Source organism: Marmota marmota, unplaced genomic scaffold (assembly GCF_001458135.2).
Source record: "Marmota marmota marmota unplaced genomic scaffold, marMar, whole genome shotgun sequence".
Lineage (NCBI taxonomy): Eukaryota > Metazoa > Chordata > Mammalia > Rodentia > Sciuridae > Marmota > Marmota marmota.
Genome location: NW_026000019.1, coordinates 18,490,926 through 18,506,633, shown reverse-complemented (window position 1 = coordinate 18,506,633; position 15,708 = coordinate 18,490,926). Strand labels below are relative to the sequence as shown.

The 15,708-nt window shown below is 38.2% G+C and overlaps 1 protein-coding gene across 4 annotated transcripts in view; it reads left to right on the top strand.

Moving 5' to 3' along the window:
• Klhl20 (kelch like family member 20) overlaps positions 1–15,708 on the top strand; it is a 37,104-nt gene that overhangs the window by 464 nt on the left and 20,932 nt on the right. The window contains exons 2-5 of one of the 4 annotated variants that reach the window (XM_048810018.1): positions 709–772; positions 8,094–8,197; positions 11,427–11,507; positions 12,097–12,670. In XM_048810018.1, the coding sequence (XP_048665975.1) occupies positions 8,148–8,197; positions 11,427–11,507; positions 12,097–12,670 (705 nt within the window). In that variant the 5' untranslated portion in view covers positions 709–772; positions 8,094–8,147. The remainder of the gene's footprint in view (positions 1–708; positions 773–8,093; positions 8,198–11,426; positions 11,508–12,096; positions 12,671–15,708) is intronic. The other 3 variants (XM_048810019.1, XM_015491799.2, XM_015491802.2) reach the window with 3 other exon arrangements.

Here is a 15,708-nt window from a genome sequence, read left to right as displayed (position 1 = left end):
CAGCCTGTCCTGGACCCGGGGGAGGTGCCGGCCGCCCTGCCGGGGACGCTGGGGGTCCGCGCCCCGCACGGCTGCCTCCGGCGGTGCGTGAAGGCGGGGAAGGAAGCGAGTTCTGGGCGTCCCGTGGAACCCTCGGTCCGGCGAGATCCCGCCGAGTGGGTGGCCAGCAGCGTTTCTGGGGCCAAGGGAAGGGCTCGTGAGTCCGCAGCCGTCCTCTCCCTGCCCTGTGCCAGCTGCCCGGGGCTTCGAGACGAGAGGTTGGGTAAAGGCAGTTGCCGCCCCCTGTGCCTTGTCACTTAGGAGCAAGTTCACGCCCTTCAGGTCCGGTGTCAACCCGCGCATCCCCACCCGGTCCGTCCGGTGGGCACTGTTGTGGGTAGTGGCGATTACCCTGGAAATGCACTTGTTGGCGAAGGCGGAATTAAGAGTCTCTGGGGAGTTTTTGAGGAGGGACAAGACTTATCTAGCAATCAGGACCAGTTATCGCACTTTCCTGCACCTCGCAGGTGACCGTCTGAGCCTGCAGAGGAAGGATAGTCCTCCTACCCGCCCTGGACTCCGTGGTGATTAGAAGTCTGAGGGATATTACTATATGAAGTTCTTGATTGCTGACAAAATAAGTGAAATTATTATAAAAGGTTTTTTTGCTGGAAAAATCAGAAATAACTTTTATTAAGTTACTGGTTTTTGTTTGTTTGTTTGTTTTAGGTTCGGCTTTAGAGTGTAGTGAAGGATACTTTTCATGGTGCATGGAAGGAAAGCCAATGCGCAGGTAGGCATTTAGGAAGAAAACCATAAGTTACACTAAACGAAATTCAGCATGTTTAAACTCAAGGCTTTTTTTTTTTTTAAAGGTTCTCAAATCTTATTAAATTTTGCTTAGAACAAATGATTCTTGTTCTAAAATAAATCATATTCTTTGTTCAAACATGTTTTATGGTTACTGAACTCTATTTAATCATTTGTTATTTAACAGCAAAGATAACTCTTGGAGCCCTTTTTAAGAGAACCATTTCATGATGAGGGTATGAGTAAGAACTAGGAACTAGAATCAGAATATATTTCCTTTTCTAGTTCTCTTATTTTCAATGGACCTTAAGCTTTGCACCTCTGTAGCCTAGTTTACTTTTCTAGTATATCTGACCAGGATGTTGGTAATTCGTGAATGTTTGCTCTTGTTTTGATATTAGTAAATGAAAAGATGTTGTGGAAGTGACACATTCTGTTTTCTTATATGTCTTTCTCTATAATAGAAATATTTGTAAAGTACATGAAGAAACATTAAATGTTTCACTTCATTTTCTAACATTGCAAAAACCATTGATTGCTTCTCTTCCTCATCTGCCATAAATATCTTATGTAATTGCTAAAATTAGACCTTTTTAAGGAAAGGCAGTGTGTGTGGGAATGTTTTTGGTTAATTAATAATTTCTCTATAAAATATTCACTTAATTACTCATATCTGTTTTTTTATCTGTTCTTTTTTTTTCTTGCTCTATTACATAATACTGTCAGGTATTCAAACTCCTGTTGGATGATTCCAGTGCCATTGTTAAATAACAGCTCTTTCTTCATCACTCTCACTTGGCCAGAGGCTGGCCTGCCTGTTGCTCTCTAGTCTTACTTTTACCTGCTGCCTATTAACTTCTGTCACACTTCCCTACCTTTCTTTGTTTGGCTGTCAGTTGCAGCTGCATCCCAGAAGTCTCTGTAAAATAACATTGGGTTTATACTCAGCTGCTATTAAAGAAGCTTTGGATGAGAAGTAACTTTATTGAGATTATTTGAATACAAGTTCATTCTCCCTGTTAGATTGGGAGCTGAGTTTCATAGGTCTTTATATGTTTGCACCCCTAACACCTAATGATCACTGAATAATTGAATGAACAGCTTCTGCAGACAATCTGGTAGAGGGCTATGAAAAAGAAGAGACTGAGCTATGCACAGTGACTCAGGTATACCAGCTACCAAGAGGCTGAGGAAGATGGGTGACAAGTTTGAGGCCAGCCTCAGCAACTTAGTGAGTCCTGTCTCAAAATAAAATTTAGAAAGAGCTGAGGATGTGGCTCAGAGGCAGAAAGCTCCAGTGCCATACACACATATGCACGCGCGCACACACACATACACACACACACACATACAGAGTTTCAAATTAGTATTAAAGGTATTCTTTTTGTGTGCTTTTTTTTCCCCACTCAGAATTATTTTGAGTTCATATTTATGGAGTACAGTGTGATAATTCAATACATGTATACAGGTGTAATAGTTTAATCAAGGTAATTAGCATTTCCATCTTCTGATGTGAATTAGTATAGCCATTATTAAACAGTATGGAAATTCCTCAAAAACCTAAAGCTACCATATATCCAACTATCACCTTATGAGGTATGTATACAAAGGAAATTACTACATCAAAGATATATATATGCATTCCTGGGCTGGGGTTGTGGCTCAGTGGTAGAGCACTCGCCTAGCACGTATGGGGCTCTGGGTTCAATCCTCAGCACCACATGAAAATAAATAAAATAAAAGTATTGCGTCCAACTACAACAAAAAAAATACTAAAGAACAGATATATGCATTCCCATGTTTATTATAGCACTATTTATAATAGCTAAGACATGAAATCAATTGAGGTATCCACTGATGGATGAATAGATACAGAAAATGTAATAAACACATGTACACACACAGGAATATTATGTAGCTATAAAAAAAGAATAGAATCTTGTCACAGCAATCTCAATGGAACTATAGGACATTTTGTTAAATGAGATAAGCCAGGTACAGAAGGACAAATGTTGCATATTCTCATTCAAACGTAGAAGCCAAAAAAAGTTGATTTCATAGAAGTAGGGAATAGAAGCTGGGCAAGGTGGCCCATGCCTGTAATCCCAGCAGCTCAGGAGGCTGAAGCAGGAGGATGGTGAGTTAAAAGCCAGACTCATCAAAATCGAGGCATTAAGCAACTCAGTGCGACCCAGTCTCTAAATAAAATACAAAATAGAGCTGGGGATGTGGCTCAGTGGTCGAGTGCCTCTGAGTTCAATCCTCAGTACCCCTGCCCTTCCCCGCAAAAGAAGAGGAGGGGGAGGGGGAGGGGGAGGAGGAGGAGGAGGAGGAAATAGTGGCTAGGAATTGGGGGAAGGGGAGAGGAATTCAGGGAGGTTAGATAATGGGTACCAAAATACAGCAGATAGGAGGAATAACTTCTAGTGTTTTACAGCACAGTAGGGTAACCATAGTTTACAACACTTTATGATATTTTATAAAGAACTAGAAGAGAAGAATTTGAAGGTTCCCAACACAAATAAATGATAAATGCTAGATATTCTAATTCTTAATTATAAAGATTATGAAATTAACTGGCATTTTTAGTAAAGTTATTCACTTAAGTATTATGTGTACATGGGCAAAATTTTAAAAATATACTAGCATATTCAGTGAAAAGTGAATCTCCCAGTGTTGATCCCAGCTCCTAGTTTTCTTCTCCAAAGGCAACCTTATACATTCTTTCAGAGGCATTGTAATACATATAAAACATATGAAGAATATCTGCCCTTTATAAAAAAATTGATGTAGGCATATTATGTACAGTTTTCAATAAATAAGTTATTCAGATATTTTGCTGTTACAACCAGTTCTGCAGTAAATATCCTTTGTTGTTGTTGTTTTTATGGTACCGGGGATTGAACCCAGGGCCTTATGCATGCTAGGCAAGCATTCTACCAACTGAGTTGTATCCCCAGCCCTCCAGTGAACATCTTTGTAGATGGTTTTTACTAAAATGTGTATGAGTAGAATAAATTCTTAGATGTAGAATTAACCAGGCAAAGTATATGGGCATTTTAAGTTGCTGAGGCTGGCCTTGACTTTGAAATCCTCCTGCCACAGCCTCCTGAAACTCTGGGATTACAGATGTGTACCACCACTCTTGATGAGTATGCACATTTTAAAATGTTGGTAGATATTGACTAATTTTCCTCCTCAGAGATTGTACCAATTTGCAGTCTTACCAACAATATTATAATAACACTAATAATGTCCTAAGATGTTATTTTTAATAATTTAGAGAAACTAAAACATTTTATAATATAGTTTTCCATTTTTCCATAAAAATATAAGTTGGAAACTGAGTCTAATTCTATTAGAAATTGGCTCATTTAGTCATCAAGTGTTTATAAAATACCTGTATGTGTCGGTATCATAGAGATGTAAATCCTGAGGAGGGAACTTCTGCTCTGTGGTGATGTGGAGAGCATCACAGAGATGGTGATATTTAAGCTGGATCTTCTAGAAAGGATAATAACTTACTTCTGAAGAAGCAAGTAAATTAATGACACCATAAACAGAAGGAAGAATTTGTAAAGAAACAAAAATAATGGCACCCAGAATCAGACATGGATAGAATGTGAGTTTACGGAGTGTAAGGTATATGGGGAACGAAGTGGAAACCAGAAAAACATGGAGAACAAAACTACAGCCATGGGAAAGAGTTTGACCTTTATTCTTTACATATTTAAGAGCCAATAGACCTTGTCTCAAAATATAATAAGGACTGATTTTCCTCCTCAAAGATTGTATCCAATTTGCAATCTTACCAACAATATTATAATAACACTAATAATGTCCTAAGATGTTATTTTTAATAATTTAGAGAAACTAAAACATTTTATAATATAGTTTTCCATTTTTCACCCTGAGTTCAATCCTCAGAAACACCAAAAAAAAAAAAAAAAAAAAGGAAGAGGATAGGTTTCAATAAGCTATGAATACAGTCTGTTTTGTTCACTTGAGGATTATTGTGTCTGTATTCATCTTATAACTGGATTATGGGTCTGGAACTGAAGAGAGATTTGAGATAGGAATTTCCTCAGTGGCTAGGGAGGCTGAGGCAAAGAGGATCACAAGTCAGCCTTAGCAAAAGCAAGGTGGTAAGCAACTCAGTGAGACCCTGTCTCTTAAAAAAAAAAAATACAAAATAGGCCTGGAATGTGGCTCAGTGATGGAGTACCCCTGAGTTCAATCCCCCATAGCTCCCCCCGCCCCAAAATTCTAAGTCATCAGTATGCAGAAGGTTCTTCCGGCTATTGACATGAATGAGGGTAGAACAGGAAAGGAGAATGCCAAGGACAGAACCCTAGGCAGTGCCAGGGGTGTTTAAGGTGGAACCTAGGAGGAAAACCCAGTAAAAATTCTAAAATGGATAGAGGCATTAGGTGCTTTGGGTATTATTTACTTGTATCTAGAGATTTTACTGATAACTTTTTGCCCATAGTGAAGATCATATAAGCTATTTCATGAATTTAATTACAAAAGAAAAAAAATCTATTTAGATCTCTTATCTTTAAAGATTTTCTAAAAGGTATACTTAAAAATAGTGGAAAATAGATCTGCTTGATCTGATGTCCCCTGGCATGCATAAGCAGTAGGTCTGCCTGCTCAGCACCGCTCCCCTTCCCACCTTCAAGAGACTCATGAGAAAATTAAATACTGTGCTCTACTTCTTAAGCTTTTTTGCATTTGGGGGTGGCTATGTTATACTATGTTGCCCACAGAGTGTTAGCAGAAGTTGCTGAGAGGTATTCTAGGGAGGTTTTCCTGACACACAGGGAGACTAGCTTGCTGGCACGGCTTCTTGCCCTTCCTCCTCCTCCTTGCCTTGATCCCTGGCCCAAAGCTTATACTCATTTTATCTAGTAAGCAGTGATGAGGTATCTTGAGGCTAAAACATTCACAACCTCTTTTCAGATAAAGGTTAGGCAGCCTGGCTTTTTAGTATGAAATCAGAAAAGGCATACAGTGCCTGGTGGACACCCTTCATATAAGCAGAACTGGAAGCATAGACATAGAAGAGGGATTCCAGTAGACAGGGAGCACAGTTCCAGTCGAAGGACACATTCCACATGTCTTTGGACTAAGAGATGAAATTTGATTACAAATGCCTTAGAACCAAGATATGTTTTCTAAACTATTGTGTTTAATTTTAAAATTATCTTAGCCACTTACAGAAAATGATTCAGTTCCTTAATTAAATCATGGATTAGTAGATCTGAGAGTATGATGCAACCTAATAACTCTGAAATTTGAAGTTGACTCTCTCAGGGAGGGTAGAAATGTTATTTGCTTAGCAAGATATAAAAAAATTGTAGCATTTCTTTGGTAGAGGTGAAGTAGTAATTAAGATATTTGATTTGTGGGGCTAGGGTTGTGGCTCAGTGGTAGAGCTCTCGCCTAGCACGTGCATGCGAGGCTCTGGGTTTGAGCCCCAGCACCACATAAAAATAAATAAATTAAATAAAGGTATTATGTCCAACAACAACTAAAAAAATTTTTTTTAAGATATTTGATTTGTTCTTTGGTTCATGCTTTGTACTTGCACATGATTTAATTATTCTCCTCACTGTCATTTTAGGACACATCATGGGATAACCATCTATTTACCCTGCCTGCGTTTCCTTGTCTTCCTGAACTCCTGACTTTGACTTCTGTCATTTCAACAGTTCACTTCAGCACTCAAAAATCTCCCTGAAATTTTAAACATGACTAATTTGTCCTCTGACTAACCCTTCTTGAATGTATACTCCATGTCTTCTCTGACCAGTCAGAAACTGCATGCCTGCACTTTTCCTTGTGGTACCTGGGTAGAATCCAGGACTTTGCGTGTGTTAAACGTGTGCTCTGACTGAGCTACAACCCTCAGTGAGCTACAACTGCTGAGCTACAACCACTGCATCCAGTTTCTCATCATCACCCAACTCCTTAGTTTGTCTGAGGCATTTCCCAACTCTAGATTAATCCATGAGTTTATATTCTCTTATCTTGGCTGTTGGGTATTGCTGAATAAAACCAACCACAGGGAATTCATGCTGCTGTATCCATGCTCTTCAAAATCATTTGGGCCAACAGTGTCATCCCGCAGTGCTGCTGTGAGTCCTGGTTATTTCTTACTTGTTCCACAGCAGGTATTTCACATCCTTACCCATCCTCATGATCCCATCACCACTCTCACTAGGAGCAAATGACGTGTTGCTCCCATTTTTGGACCTCACAGAAAAGAAATAGAGGCCATGAGGTAATGAACTTCCCCAATTTCCTGATGCCTCCCCAGAATAAACACGTCTTTTTTCTGCATTATTTTCCCTATTATATCCTTCCTTTGATCTCCCAAGGTGAGCTCTTCTTCCTTTATTCTAAGATTCATTTCATCTGCATTTTGGTTATGTGCACTCCCACTCTTCAAGGATCTTGCTCCAGCATTTATTCTCTCCTCCTTATATTTTTAAATTTCTTTGCATCAGTATTTATTCATTTTCAAGTCCTCCCCTGCCCCAGTAGCAAATGGACATCTTACTATATGTCTCCCCTTTTCACACCAGTTTTCTCCAAAAACACTCCATACTCACTGTCTCTCCTCCTTCATTGATCACTGCCATTGAAAGTTTGGTTTCCCTATCACCATGACCTCGAGGCTCTTGAATACCTTGGGGAGGTCATAGAGTTTGTCAGCAATTTACTAGCTGTCTTTCTCCTTAGATCACTGTCTGCCACCATTTTTAATCAGTTTTTCTCTTCTTGTTCTCTCTTTCGCCACCCACAACTTTTTAAAATATTTTTTTAGTTATAGATGGACACAATACCTTTATTTTTTTTATTTACTTTTATGTGGTGCTGAGGATCGAATCCAGTGCCTCACACGTGCTAGGCAAGTGCTCTACTGCTGAGCTACAACCCCAGCCCTCCACCTACAACTTTATCCCTCCAAATTACTGTTATGAGCAGTTTAGTTCTCTTTATTACAATCCTGATATCTCTAGAATAGAAGTCTTTTAAATCCTGGTATGTCTTTGGCTGGTGAAATAGCTCAGTGATAGATCTTCTCATGTTTTCTTTTCATCTGTAAGAAAAGGCGCAAATTCAAACCATATTTCTAAACTCTCAATAGTATCTATAGAAAAACACAGCAATTATAGATGGTGGGGGGCCCCTCTGGAAACAGCAGTAATTAACCAGTCAAAGCAATAATAAGTTTCTGTACTTGGTTGGTTAGTAAATTTAGAATATGTGACTAGTTTGGCTGTTTCACATTTTAGCTGCTGTATTTTGGATGTCATAATGTTTGGGGCTGAAAGTCACACAAAGTCTTGATGCAGCCCGGCTTCATCCCTGGAATAATTTATTTACTGCAAGACCAGAGGTAGGGTGGGCTTCAGGGATGGTTCATGCCATAGCTTGATGATACCATTTAGACCCAAATTCCTTCCTTCTCTCTCATGTAGTTGCTATTGCATTAGTTTCCTCTCAACCAATCCTTTCTACCACCACTACCAGTGCTACCTTCTTGTTAATGCCCAGAATCATGGAATGTAAGTCTTTTCCTTTGTGTTAACTGCCATCTTATATAAGGGAATGCCATCAGTTAATGATTTAAGAGAACTGAGAATTCATCCTTAAAACTGGGTAAATAGTTAAGTTTTCCTTGACGCCTATGGTGGGGTAGAGGAATAAAATCAGAATTATTTTAAAGCTTGAAATAATTGTTGGTAAAATGTCATTACTAGAGTTTATCTTGAAGTTATGTTTTTTATAACTTCTAAAAGAGTACAATATCTGCTGAAGTTATCATTAGTAGATTTTCTTCCCTTTGATTTTAAAAATACTGATTCTTTCACAAACTTGACATTTACTAAAAATGTTACTTGAGTTTAGTTTCTTTTCCTTTATTTTTATAATGTCATTAATTCAGTTTTTGAATAGAAATCCACAGATTGAAAAAGCAAGTAATCTGAGACCCCCTGGTTTCTCTAGTTGAATTTTTACTTGGACAATAAAGCTTGCTCCCTTCAAGCCTTCAATGAAATCTTTCCTAGGATTCTGCTCCATCCTGGGGAGGGGAGCAGTTAAAGCTTCAAATCAACACCTCACCCCTCAGATCTTTAGAGCATTTATTCCATCAGACTCCAAACAAAGAAGTTGTGAATGTAGATGTGGCAAGGTGTGAACACAATCTATTTCTAGGTCTCTTATTATAATTTCCCTTCAAAGGCACCTGGAAAACATATAGAAAAGAATTACTTTCTACCAATAAAACCTTCTGGACATAATGAAAATGATGAAAGGTGTGAGCTTAGATTTTTTTTTTAAGTGTGCATTTATAGCCAGGCATGGTGGTGCATACCTGTAATCCCAGCAACTCAGGAGGCTGAGGCAGGAGGATCCCAAGTTCAAGGCCAGCCTCAGCAACTTAGCAAGACCTAGTCTCAAAATTTTTTAAACAATGGACTAAGGATGTGGCTCAGTGGTAGTGAATCCCTAGGCTAAATCCCCAGTCCTCCCCCCCCCAAAAAAAAAGTGCATTTAAAAGATGAGTAGCACAAATACAGGAAAAAATAACTTTCTGTATAGAATTAAGTACAACTTCTTGTAATATTTAAAATGAGGTGCCCCTTAAATTTTCAGCAAACTGGTGATCCCTGTTCTTGTGCCCTCTCATTCTCCTAAAAGAGTAGTGTGGTACAATCAAGTGGCTATGTGTTTGCTTTTTCTCCCATCGGAGAATAATAGCAACATAGACCAGATTTCTAAGGTCATTTCCATTGTAAATACTCAGTCCCATTGCCTAAGAGAGTTTGGGATAATAAAGCACAGAATTTGGAGTAAGAGGACCTAACATTCAGACAAACTCAGCATTGTCATTCCTGGGAGGTACGGAAGGTGATTTCCCCAAGATTATACCTAGTATGACATAGAGCATAGTAGTTTGTCCGATGCTTGCCTGGCTTCAAACAGAGTACTTTTTCATGAGAACTAGACAAGTAAATTGATGGGTATAACTTATTTTGACAAGAAAAGTTGAATTCATTAGCAATTATTTAGCAGGCCCTGGACTCAGATATTAAAATAAAGGAGTGAGCAAGCGGACAAAAGCATTTGCCCTCACCAAGTTTACATTCTGGTTAGGGGAGAGAGCCAGTGTATTATGTCAGGAGGTGATATATTCATGAAGAAGGGTAAAGGAAGTAACTGGAGTAAGAGTTGGGATTTCATATAGGGTGGTATGTAAGTTGACAATTGAGCAAATATCTGAAAGAAATGAGGGAGAGAGTTCTGCAGATGTTTGAGAGAAGAACCTTTCTGGAATAAGGAGTCAAGCTCTTAAGTAAGAGGAGCTGGGTAACAGATTATGCCAAGTGAGGAAGCACAGTTTGCATACTTAAAGCTTGTACAATTTATAGATGTTGATACATATATATTGTGCCCTGGTCCTATAATTCAGTGTTCATTGAATTTGGGTAATTTACAGACACTCCTCCAAGGAGTGAGAACCTGTCTCAAAACAAAACAAAACAAATAAACAAAAATGAAATAAAATAAGAAGGGCTGGGAATGGGCTTCGTGGTATAGCATCCCTGGTTTTAATCCCCACTACAAAAACCAAAACAAAATAAAATACTTATGTCAGTTTTTTCCTCATATCCCTTTTTAAAATAAAATGATTATTTCAGCCTCTGAAAAGTATATCTTTTAACACAGGTAGGCCACACACACTTGAATATACAGTTTATAGTCTTCCACAGTGATGGAGACAAGTATCAGTGTCAATTCCCCAAGCGTGAGTGTCACCCTACCCCAAACTGTTTACTTAAAAAACAAAAACAATAACAGCAAAAAAATCTTTGAGGGCTGGGGTTGTGGCTCAGAGGTAGAGCATTCGCTTAGCAAGCAGGAGGCACTGGGTTCAATCCTCAGCACCACATAAAGTAAAAGGAGGACCTTGTGTCCACCTGTAACTAAAAAAATAAATGTTTTTTAAAAAGTCTTTTTGAATAATCCAAAAAAAGAAATGTTCTATTTCTTTTCCTTTTTTGTATCTTTTGGCCCTTGTGGCTTAGAACTTTAAATTTTTTTGGCCAGAATTCTACATAGTGACTTTCAAACTCATTTTATATAACCTGCAATTTACAAAGGGAACCAGTTATGAAAACATATGTGAACGTGTATATGCACACAGTTGAACATACTTAACTAAATGGAATGTATGCCAGTATTTTCTCATCCTGTTTCATGTTTAATGCTTCTTATAAGGCACTGAATTTTTATAACTAAACCTTGTTCCTATTCATAACACTCTTATTAGGAAAATCTAAACCTCTAAACTGCCAACAAAACTCAAACCTTTGGAAACTACTTACTTACAAATTAAAAAGTGTATGTGGGTTTATTCTTTTCTCCTGTAATCAGAGTAAAGCTTCACTAATTCAGACTGATCTGGAGGGAGAATTTGACATAATGTAGTTTTTTTGTTCTGTTTTATTTTGTTTTGGTTTTTGTAGTGGGGATTAAACCCCAACTCAAATGGGATGCTATTCCACTAAGCCCATCCCCAGCCCTTCTTATTTTATTTCACTTTTTTTTTTTTCTGACAGGTTCTTACTCAGTTACCCAGGTTGGCTTCAAACTTGGGATTCTCCTTCCTTAGCCTCCGGAGTCTCAGGGATTATAAGCAGGTACCACTTGCTCAGCACATATGTAGTACTTTTAAATGAGGCTCATTGTCATATTTAATGTTTCCAGACCCAAATGAATCTCAAACAATCTTGCTCTAAAGACTCTTCTTTTTTTAATTTTTTTAGTTATAGATAGGCATAATACCTTTATTTTATTTATTTATTTTTATGTGCTGTGTGCATCGAGCCCAGTGCCTCATACATGCTAGGCAAATATTTCACCACTGAGACCCCACTCTACAGGCTCTTAAGAGTCCTGCTAAATAAATCAGTACTTTACTGGCCATCTTCTTTACTGTTTTAATATCATCTAAATTTTTCTGGTTATTTTCTGATACTTCTGGGATGAATTACCCTTTATTTTATGGGATTATGTAGTAAAAGTGCTCTGACTTGGAATTAATACCAATTTAAGAGACTTTGAAGAAATTTGAGCTTTAGAGTTCTTAGAAAAGGAGTTCTTTAGGGGTGCGTTTCTTTCTCTCAGTAATTGCAAGTTTCCTTACCTCTTGACTTAGGAGCACTTTAGTTAGGGCAAAAGAGAGCTTCTAATAATTGTCACCTTCTCTCCTGTTCCCCATTCCCATAGGTGTACCAACATTCGCCCAGGAGAGACTGGAATGGACGTAACAAGCCGCTGCACCCTTGGAGACCCCAACAAACTGCCAGAAGGGGTTCCCCAACCTGCCCGTATGCCCTATATCTCAGACAAGCACCCTCGACAAACCTTGGAAGTGATTAACCTACTGAGAAAGCACCGGGAGCTATGCGATGTGGTGCTAGTTGTGGGCGCTAAAAAGATATATGCTCATCGAGTCATTTTGTCAGCCTGTAGTCCCTACTTCCGAGCTATGTTTACGGGAGAGTTGGCGGAGAGCCGTCAGACAGAGGTTGTGATCCGAGACATAGATGAGAGGGCCATGGAGCTTCTGATTGACTTTGCGTATACCTCCCAGATAACTGTGGAGGAAGGCAACGTTCAGACCCTTTTGCCAGCTGCCTGCCTCCTCCAGCTGGCAGAAATACAGGAAGCCTGCTGTGAATTCTTAAAGAGACAATTAGATCCTTCTAACTGCCTGGGCATTCGGGCTTTTGCTGACACACATTCTTGCCGTGAGTTGCTGAGGATAGCAGACAAGTTCACTCAGCATAACTTTCAAGAGGTGAGCTGTACATGGTTGTTTGAATGCATTCTTAACCTATTTGTTGGAAGGACAATATGGGTTCACAATCTCCAATAAATGACATCTGCTTGGATATTTACTACTGGTTCTCATTCATAATATCAAGTTGTTTTAAATTCTAAACCTGGGTTTTTTTGTTGTTTTGTTTTTTGGTTTTTTTGGTATCAAGAATTGAACCCAACAGAGCTTAACCACTAAGCCACATCCCCAGCCCCTGTTTTACTTTTTATTTTGTTACAGGGTCTCATTAAGTTGCTGAGCTGGCTTCAAACTTGAAATCCTCCTGCCTCAGCCTCCCCAGTTGTTGGGGTTACAAGCATGCACCACTGCATCTGGCTAAACCTGGTTTTTACTTTAAAGGCCAATGTTGTGTTTTGCCAGTAAAAGTCATTTATCACTAGCCAATTCATAAAGAGCTAATTTATAAACCAAAATACAGTCCATTAATTCATAAGAGGATCTATCACCTGATAGAATAACTGCAGTCAGTCATTTGCTTAAGGCCTTTTCTTCCTAATTATATGAATTAGCAGAATAAATTATAGACCAGAGGTTATTTGTGAGTAACCAAAATACCAAGCAATAATCAGAAAAATTTATATGGTATCAAAGAATTTTTCAGTGAACACTATTTTTCACTTATTCATTGAACAGATCTTTATAAAGCCTATTGTGTTTCATCCACATAGGCTATACAGTAGTAAACGAACACCCACAGTCTCTACTCATGGAGTTTATAATTTAGCTAATCTAGATGGCTATTGTGGGCCTATTACACAAATAATTATCATCACTGGGGTCTGCAGAGAAGGAAGCCTTGGGGATTTGGAAGTGTGTAGAAGTATTTAACTTGGATTCTGGAACAGCTCATGCAAAATTCTGAGACACTAAACAAGTTTGAAGGACTGAAAACAAAACAAACAACCTACTCTAGACCCCAAGACCTGGGGTAGGATGTTCCCTCACGATTTCACAGAAGGAAGAAGGCCCAATCACACGAGAGTTGATAGACCATGGTAAGAATTTGAGACTTAATCTTTAGAGTAATATAGTTTTAAATTGTATTTCTCTTAAAATAAGCAAAGTCAAACATCTTTTATGTGTTTAAGGATCATTTTTATAATTCTTGCAAATTATGTTTTAAATATCTTTTGCCCATTATTCTATTAGCTTTTAGGGTTTTCCCCCTATTAACAATAACAACCTTTTATCTATGATATAAATAATATAAATATTTTTTCCAGTTTACATTTATCTTTCAACTTTGCTTATTATATTTTTGGTCATTCAAAAGTTTTTGGTTTTGAGTTTGTTTTGTTTTGTTTATTGGGGATTGAACCCAGGGGTGCTTAAGCACTGAGCCACAACCCAGCACTTTATATTTTTCATTTTGAGGCAGGGTCTCACTAGTTTTCATACAGCCTCACTAAATTGCTGAGACTGGCTTCAAACCCACAATCCTCCTGCCCTAGCCTCCTGAGCCACTGGGATTACAGGCATGTGTCACCACATCCAGCAATTTTTGCTTTTTTTAATGTTGTCAAATGTATCGGTCTTATTATATTTAGAATTTCAAGACAGAATTCAAAAGCCTTCCCCTATATCAAGTTACAGAAAAGTTCACACAGATTTTTTTTCTACTATGTATGTAGTCTATTTATCTTTGTGTATTGTGTGAAATATGAGCCAAGTTTTGTCTTTTTCTAAATGGTCAACTAGTAGTGTGAGGTAGACTGTAACTCAAGGTAGCATCTTTATTATGTACTAGATTTCTGTATGTATTTGCTTTTGTACCTTTGTATTTGACAATGTACTCCACTGTTTTCTGTAATGGTTTATTTATTAAGGCTTTACAATATATCCTTACATGTGATAGGCCTAGTTTCCAATGGTTTCCAGCTTTCTTGCTTGTTTACATGTGACTCCCATCACCACCACCCTGCAGTGCTGGGCTATGCATGCTGAGCAGGTACTCTTGTACCTGAACTCTTTTTGCATGTTTATTTTCCCAGATTGAACTTTAATATCACCTTATCCAACTCTAAGAAAAAACTTGTTTATATATTTATGGAATCATATTAATCTATAAGTTAAGAACAGTCCTATATATGATGTCATATCAAAGAACAAGATTTCATTTCTTTAACTATTTTGAATCACTCAGGAATGTCTATCATTTTCTTCATGTAGGTTTTACAGATTTCTTTTTTAAGTAGATTTTTTTCCCCTCTCCTATTTAGTTTTTCTCCTCCACTATATCTTCTAACTGGTTATCATTAATGTATATGAAAGTTACTTACTGAATTTCTTATTCTTTGAGTTACTTCTACCATTTTTTTTTTTAAACTGGGAATTGAACCCCGGCACACTGGCGCACACCTGTAATCCCAGTGGTTCCGGAATATGAGGCAAGAGGATCGTGAGTTCACAGCCAACTTCAGCAACTTAATGAGGCTCTAAGCAATTCAGTGAGACTCTATCTCTTAATAAAATACAAAATAGGGCTGGGGATGTGGCTCAGTGGTCTAGTGCCCCTGAGTTCAATCTCCAGAACCAAAAGAGAAACTGGGAATTGAACCCAAGCACACTTTACCACTGAGCTATATCCCTAGCCCTTTTTGTTTTGTTTTGTTTTGGGAGACAGTCTTGATAAATTGCCCAGATTGGCCTGATCTTGTGATCTTCCTGCTTTAATCTCCTGAGTAGCATCATCAGCATATACCCGGTTCTTGATTCTGTAGAGTGTTCTTGGCATCCTGTCTTATTGTGTGCATATTAATAGTTTATATTTCTTATTTTTCAGTCATAAGTTGATTTTTTTAAAGTTCTGCTTTAACCATAACTTTTTCTTAGATCAGAACACTATTAACCATAAGGAAATTCTGCAGTCTCTTCTAGTTCTGAGCTTGCCTTTCAAGGGAATTTGATACATACCATAATGAAATTGCAGTGTATTAGTCCACATAGGTGTAAAACAAGGATCACCGTTTGGGGGTTAACACTTATGACATATTTAA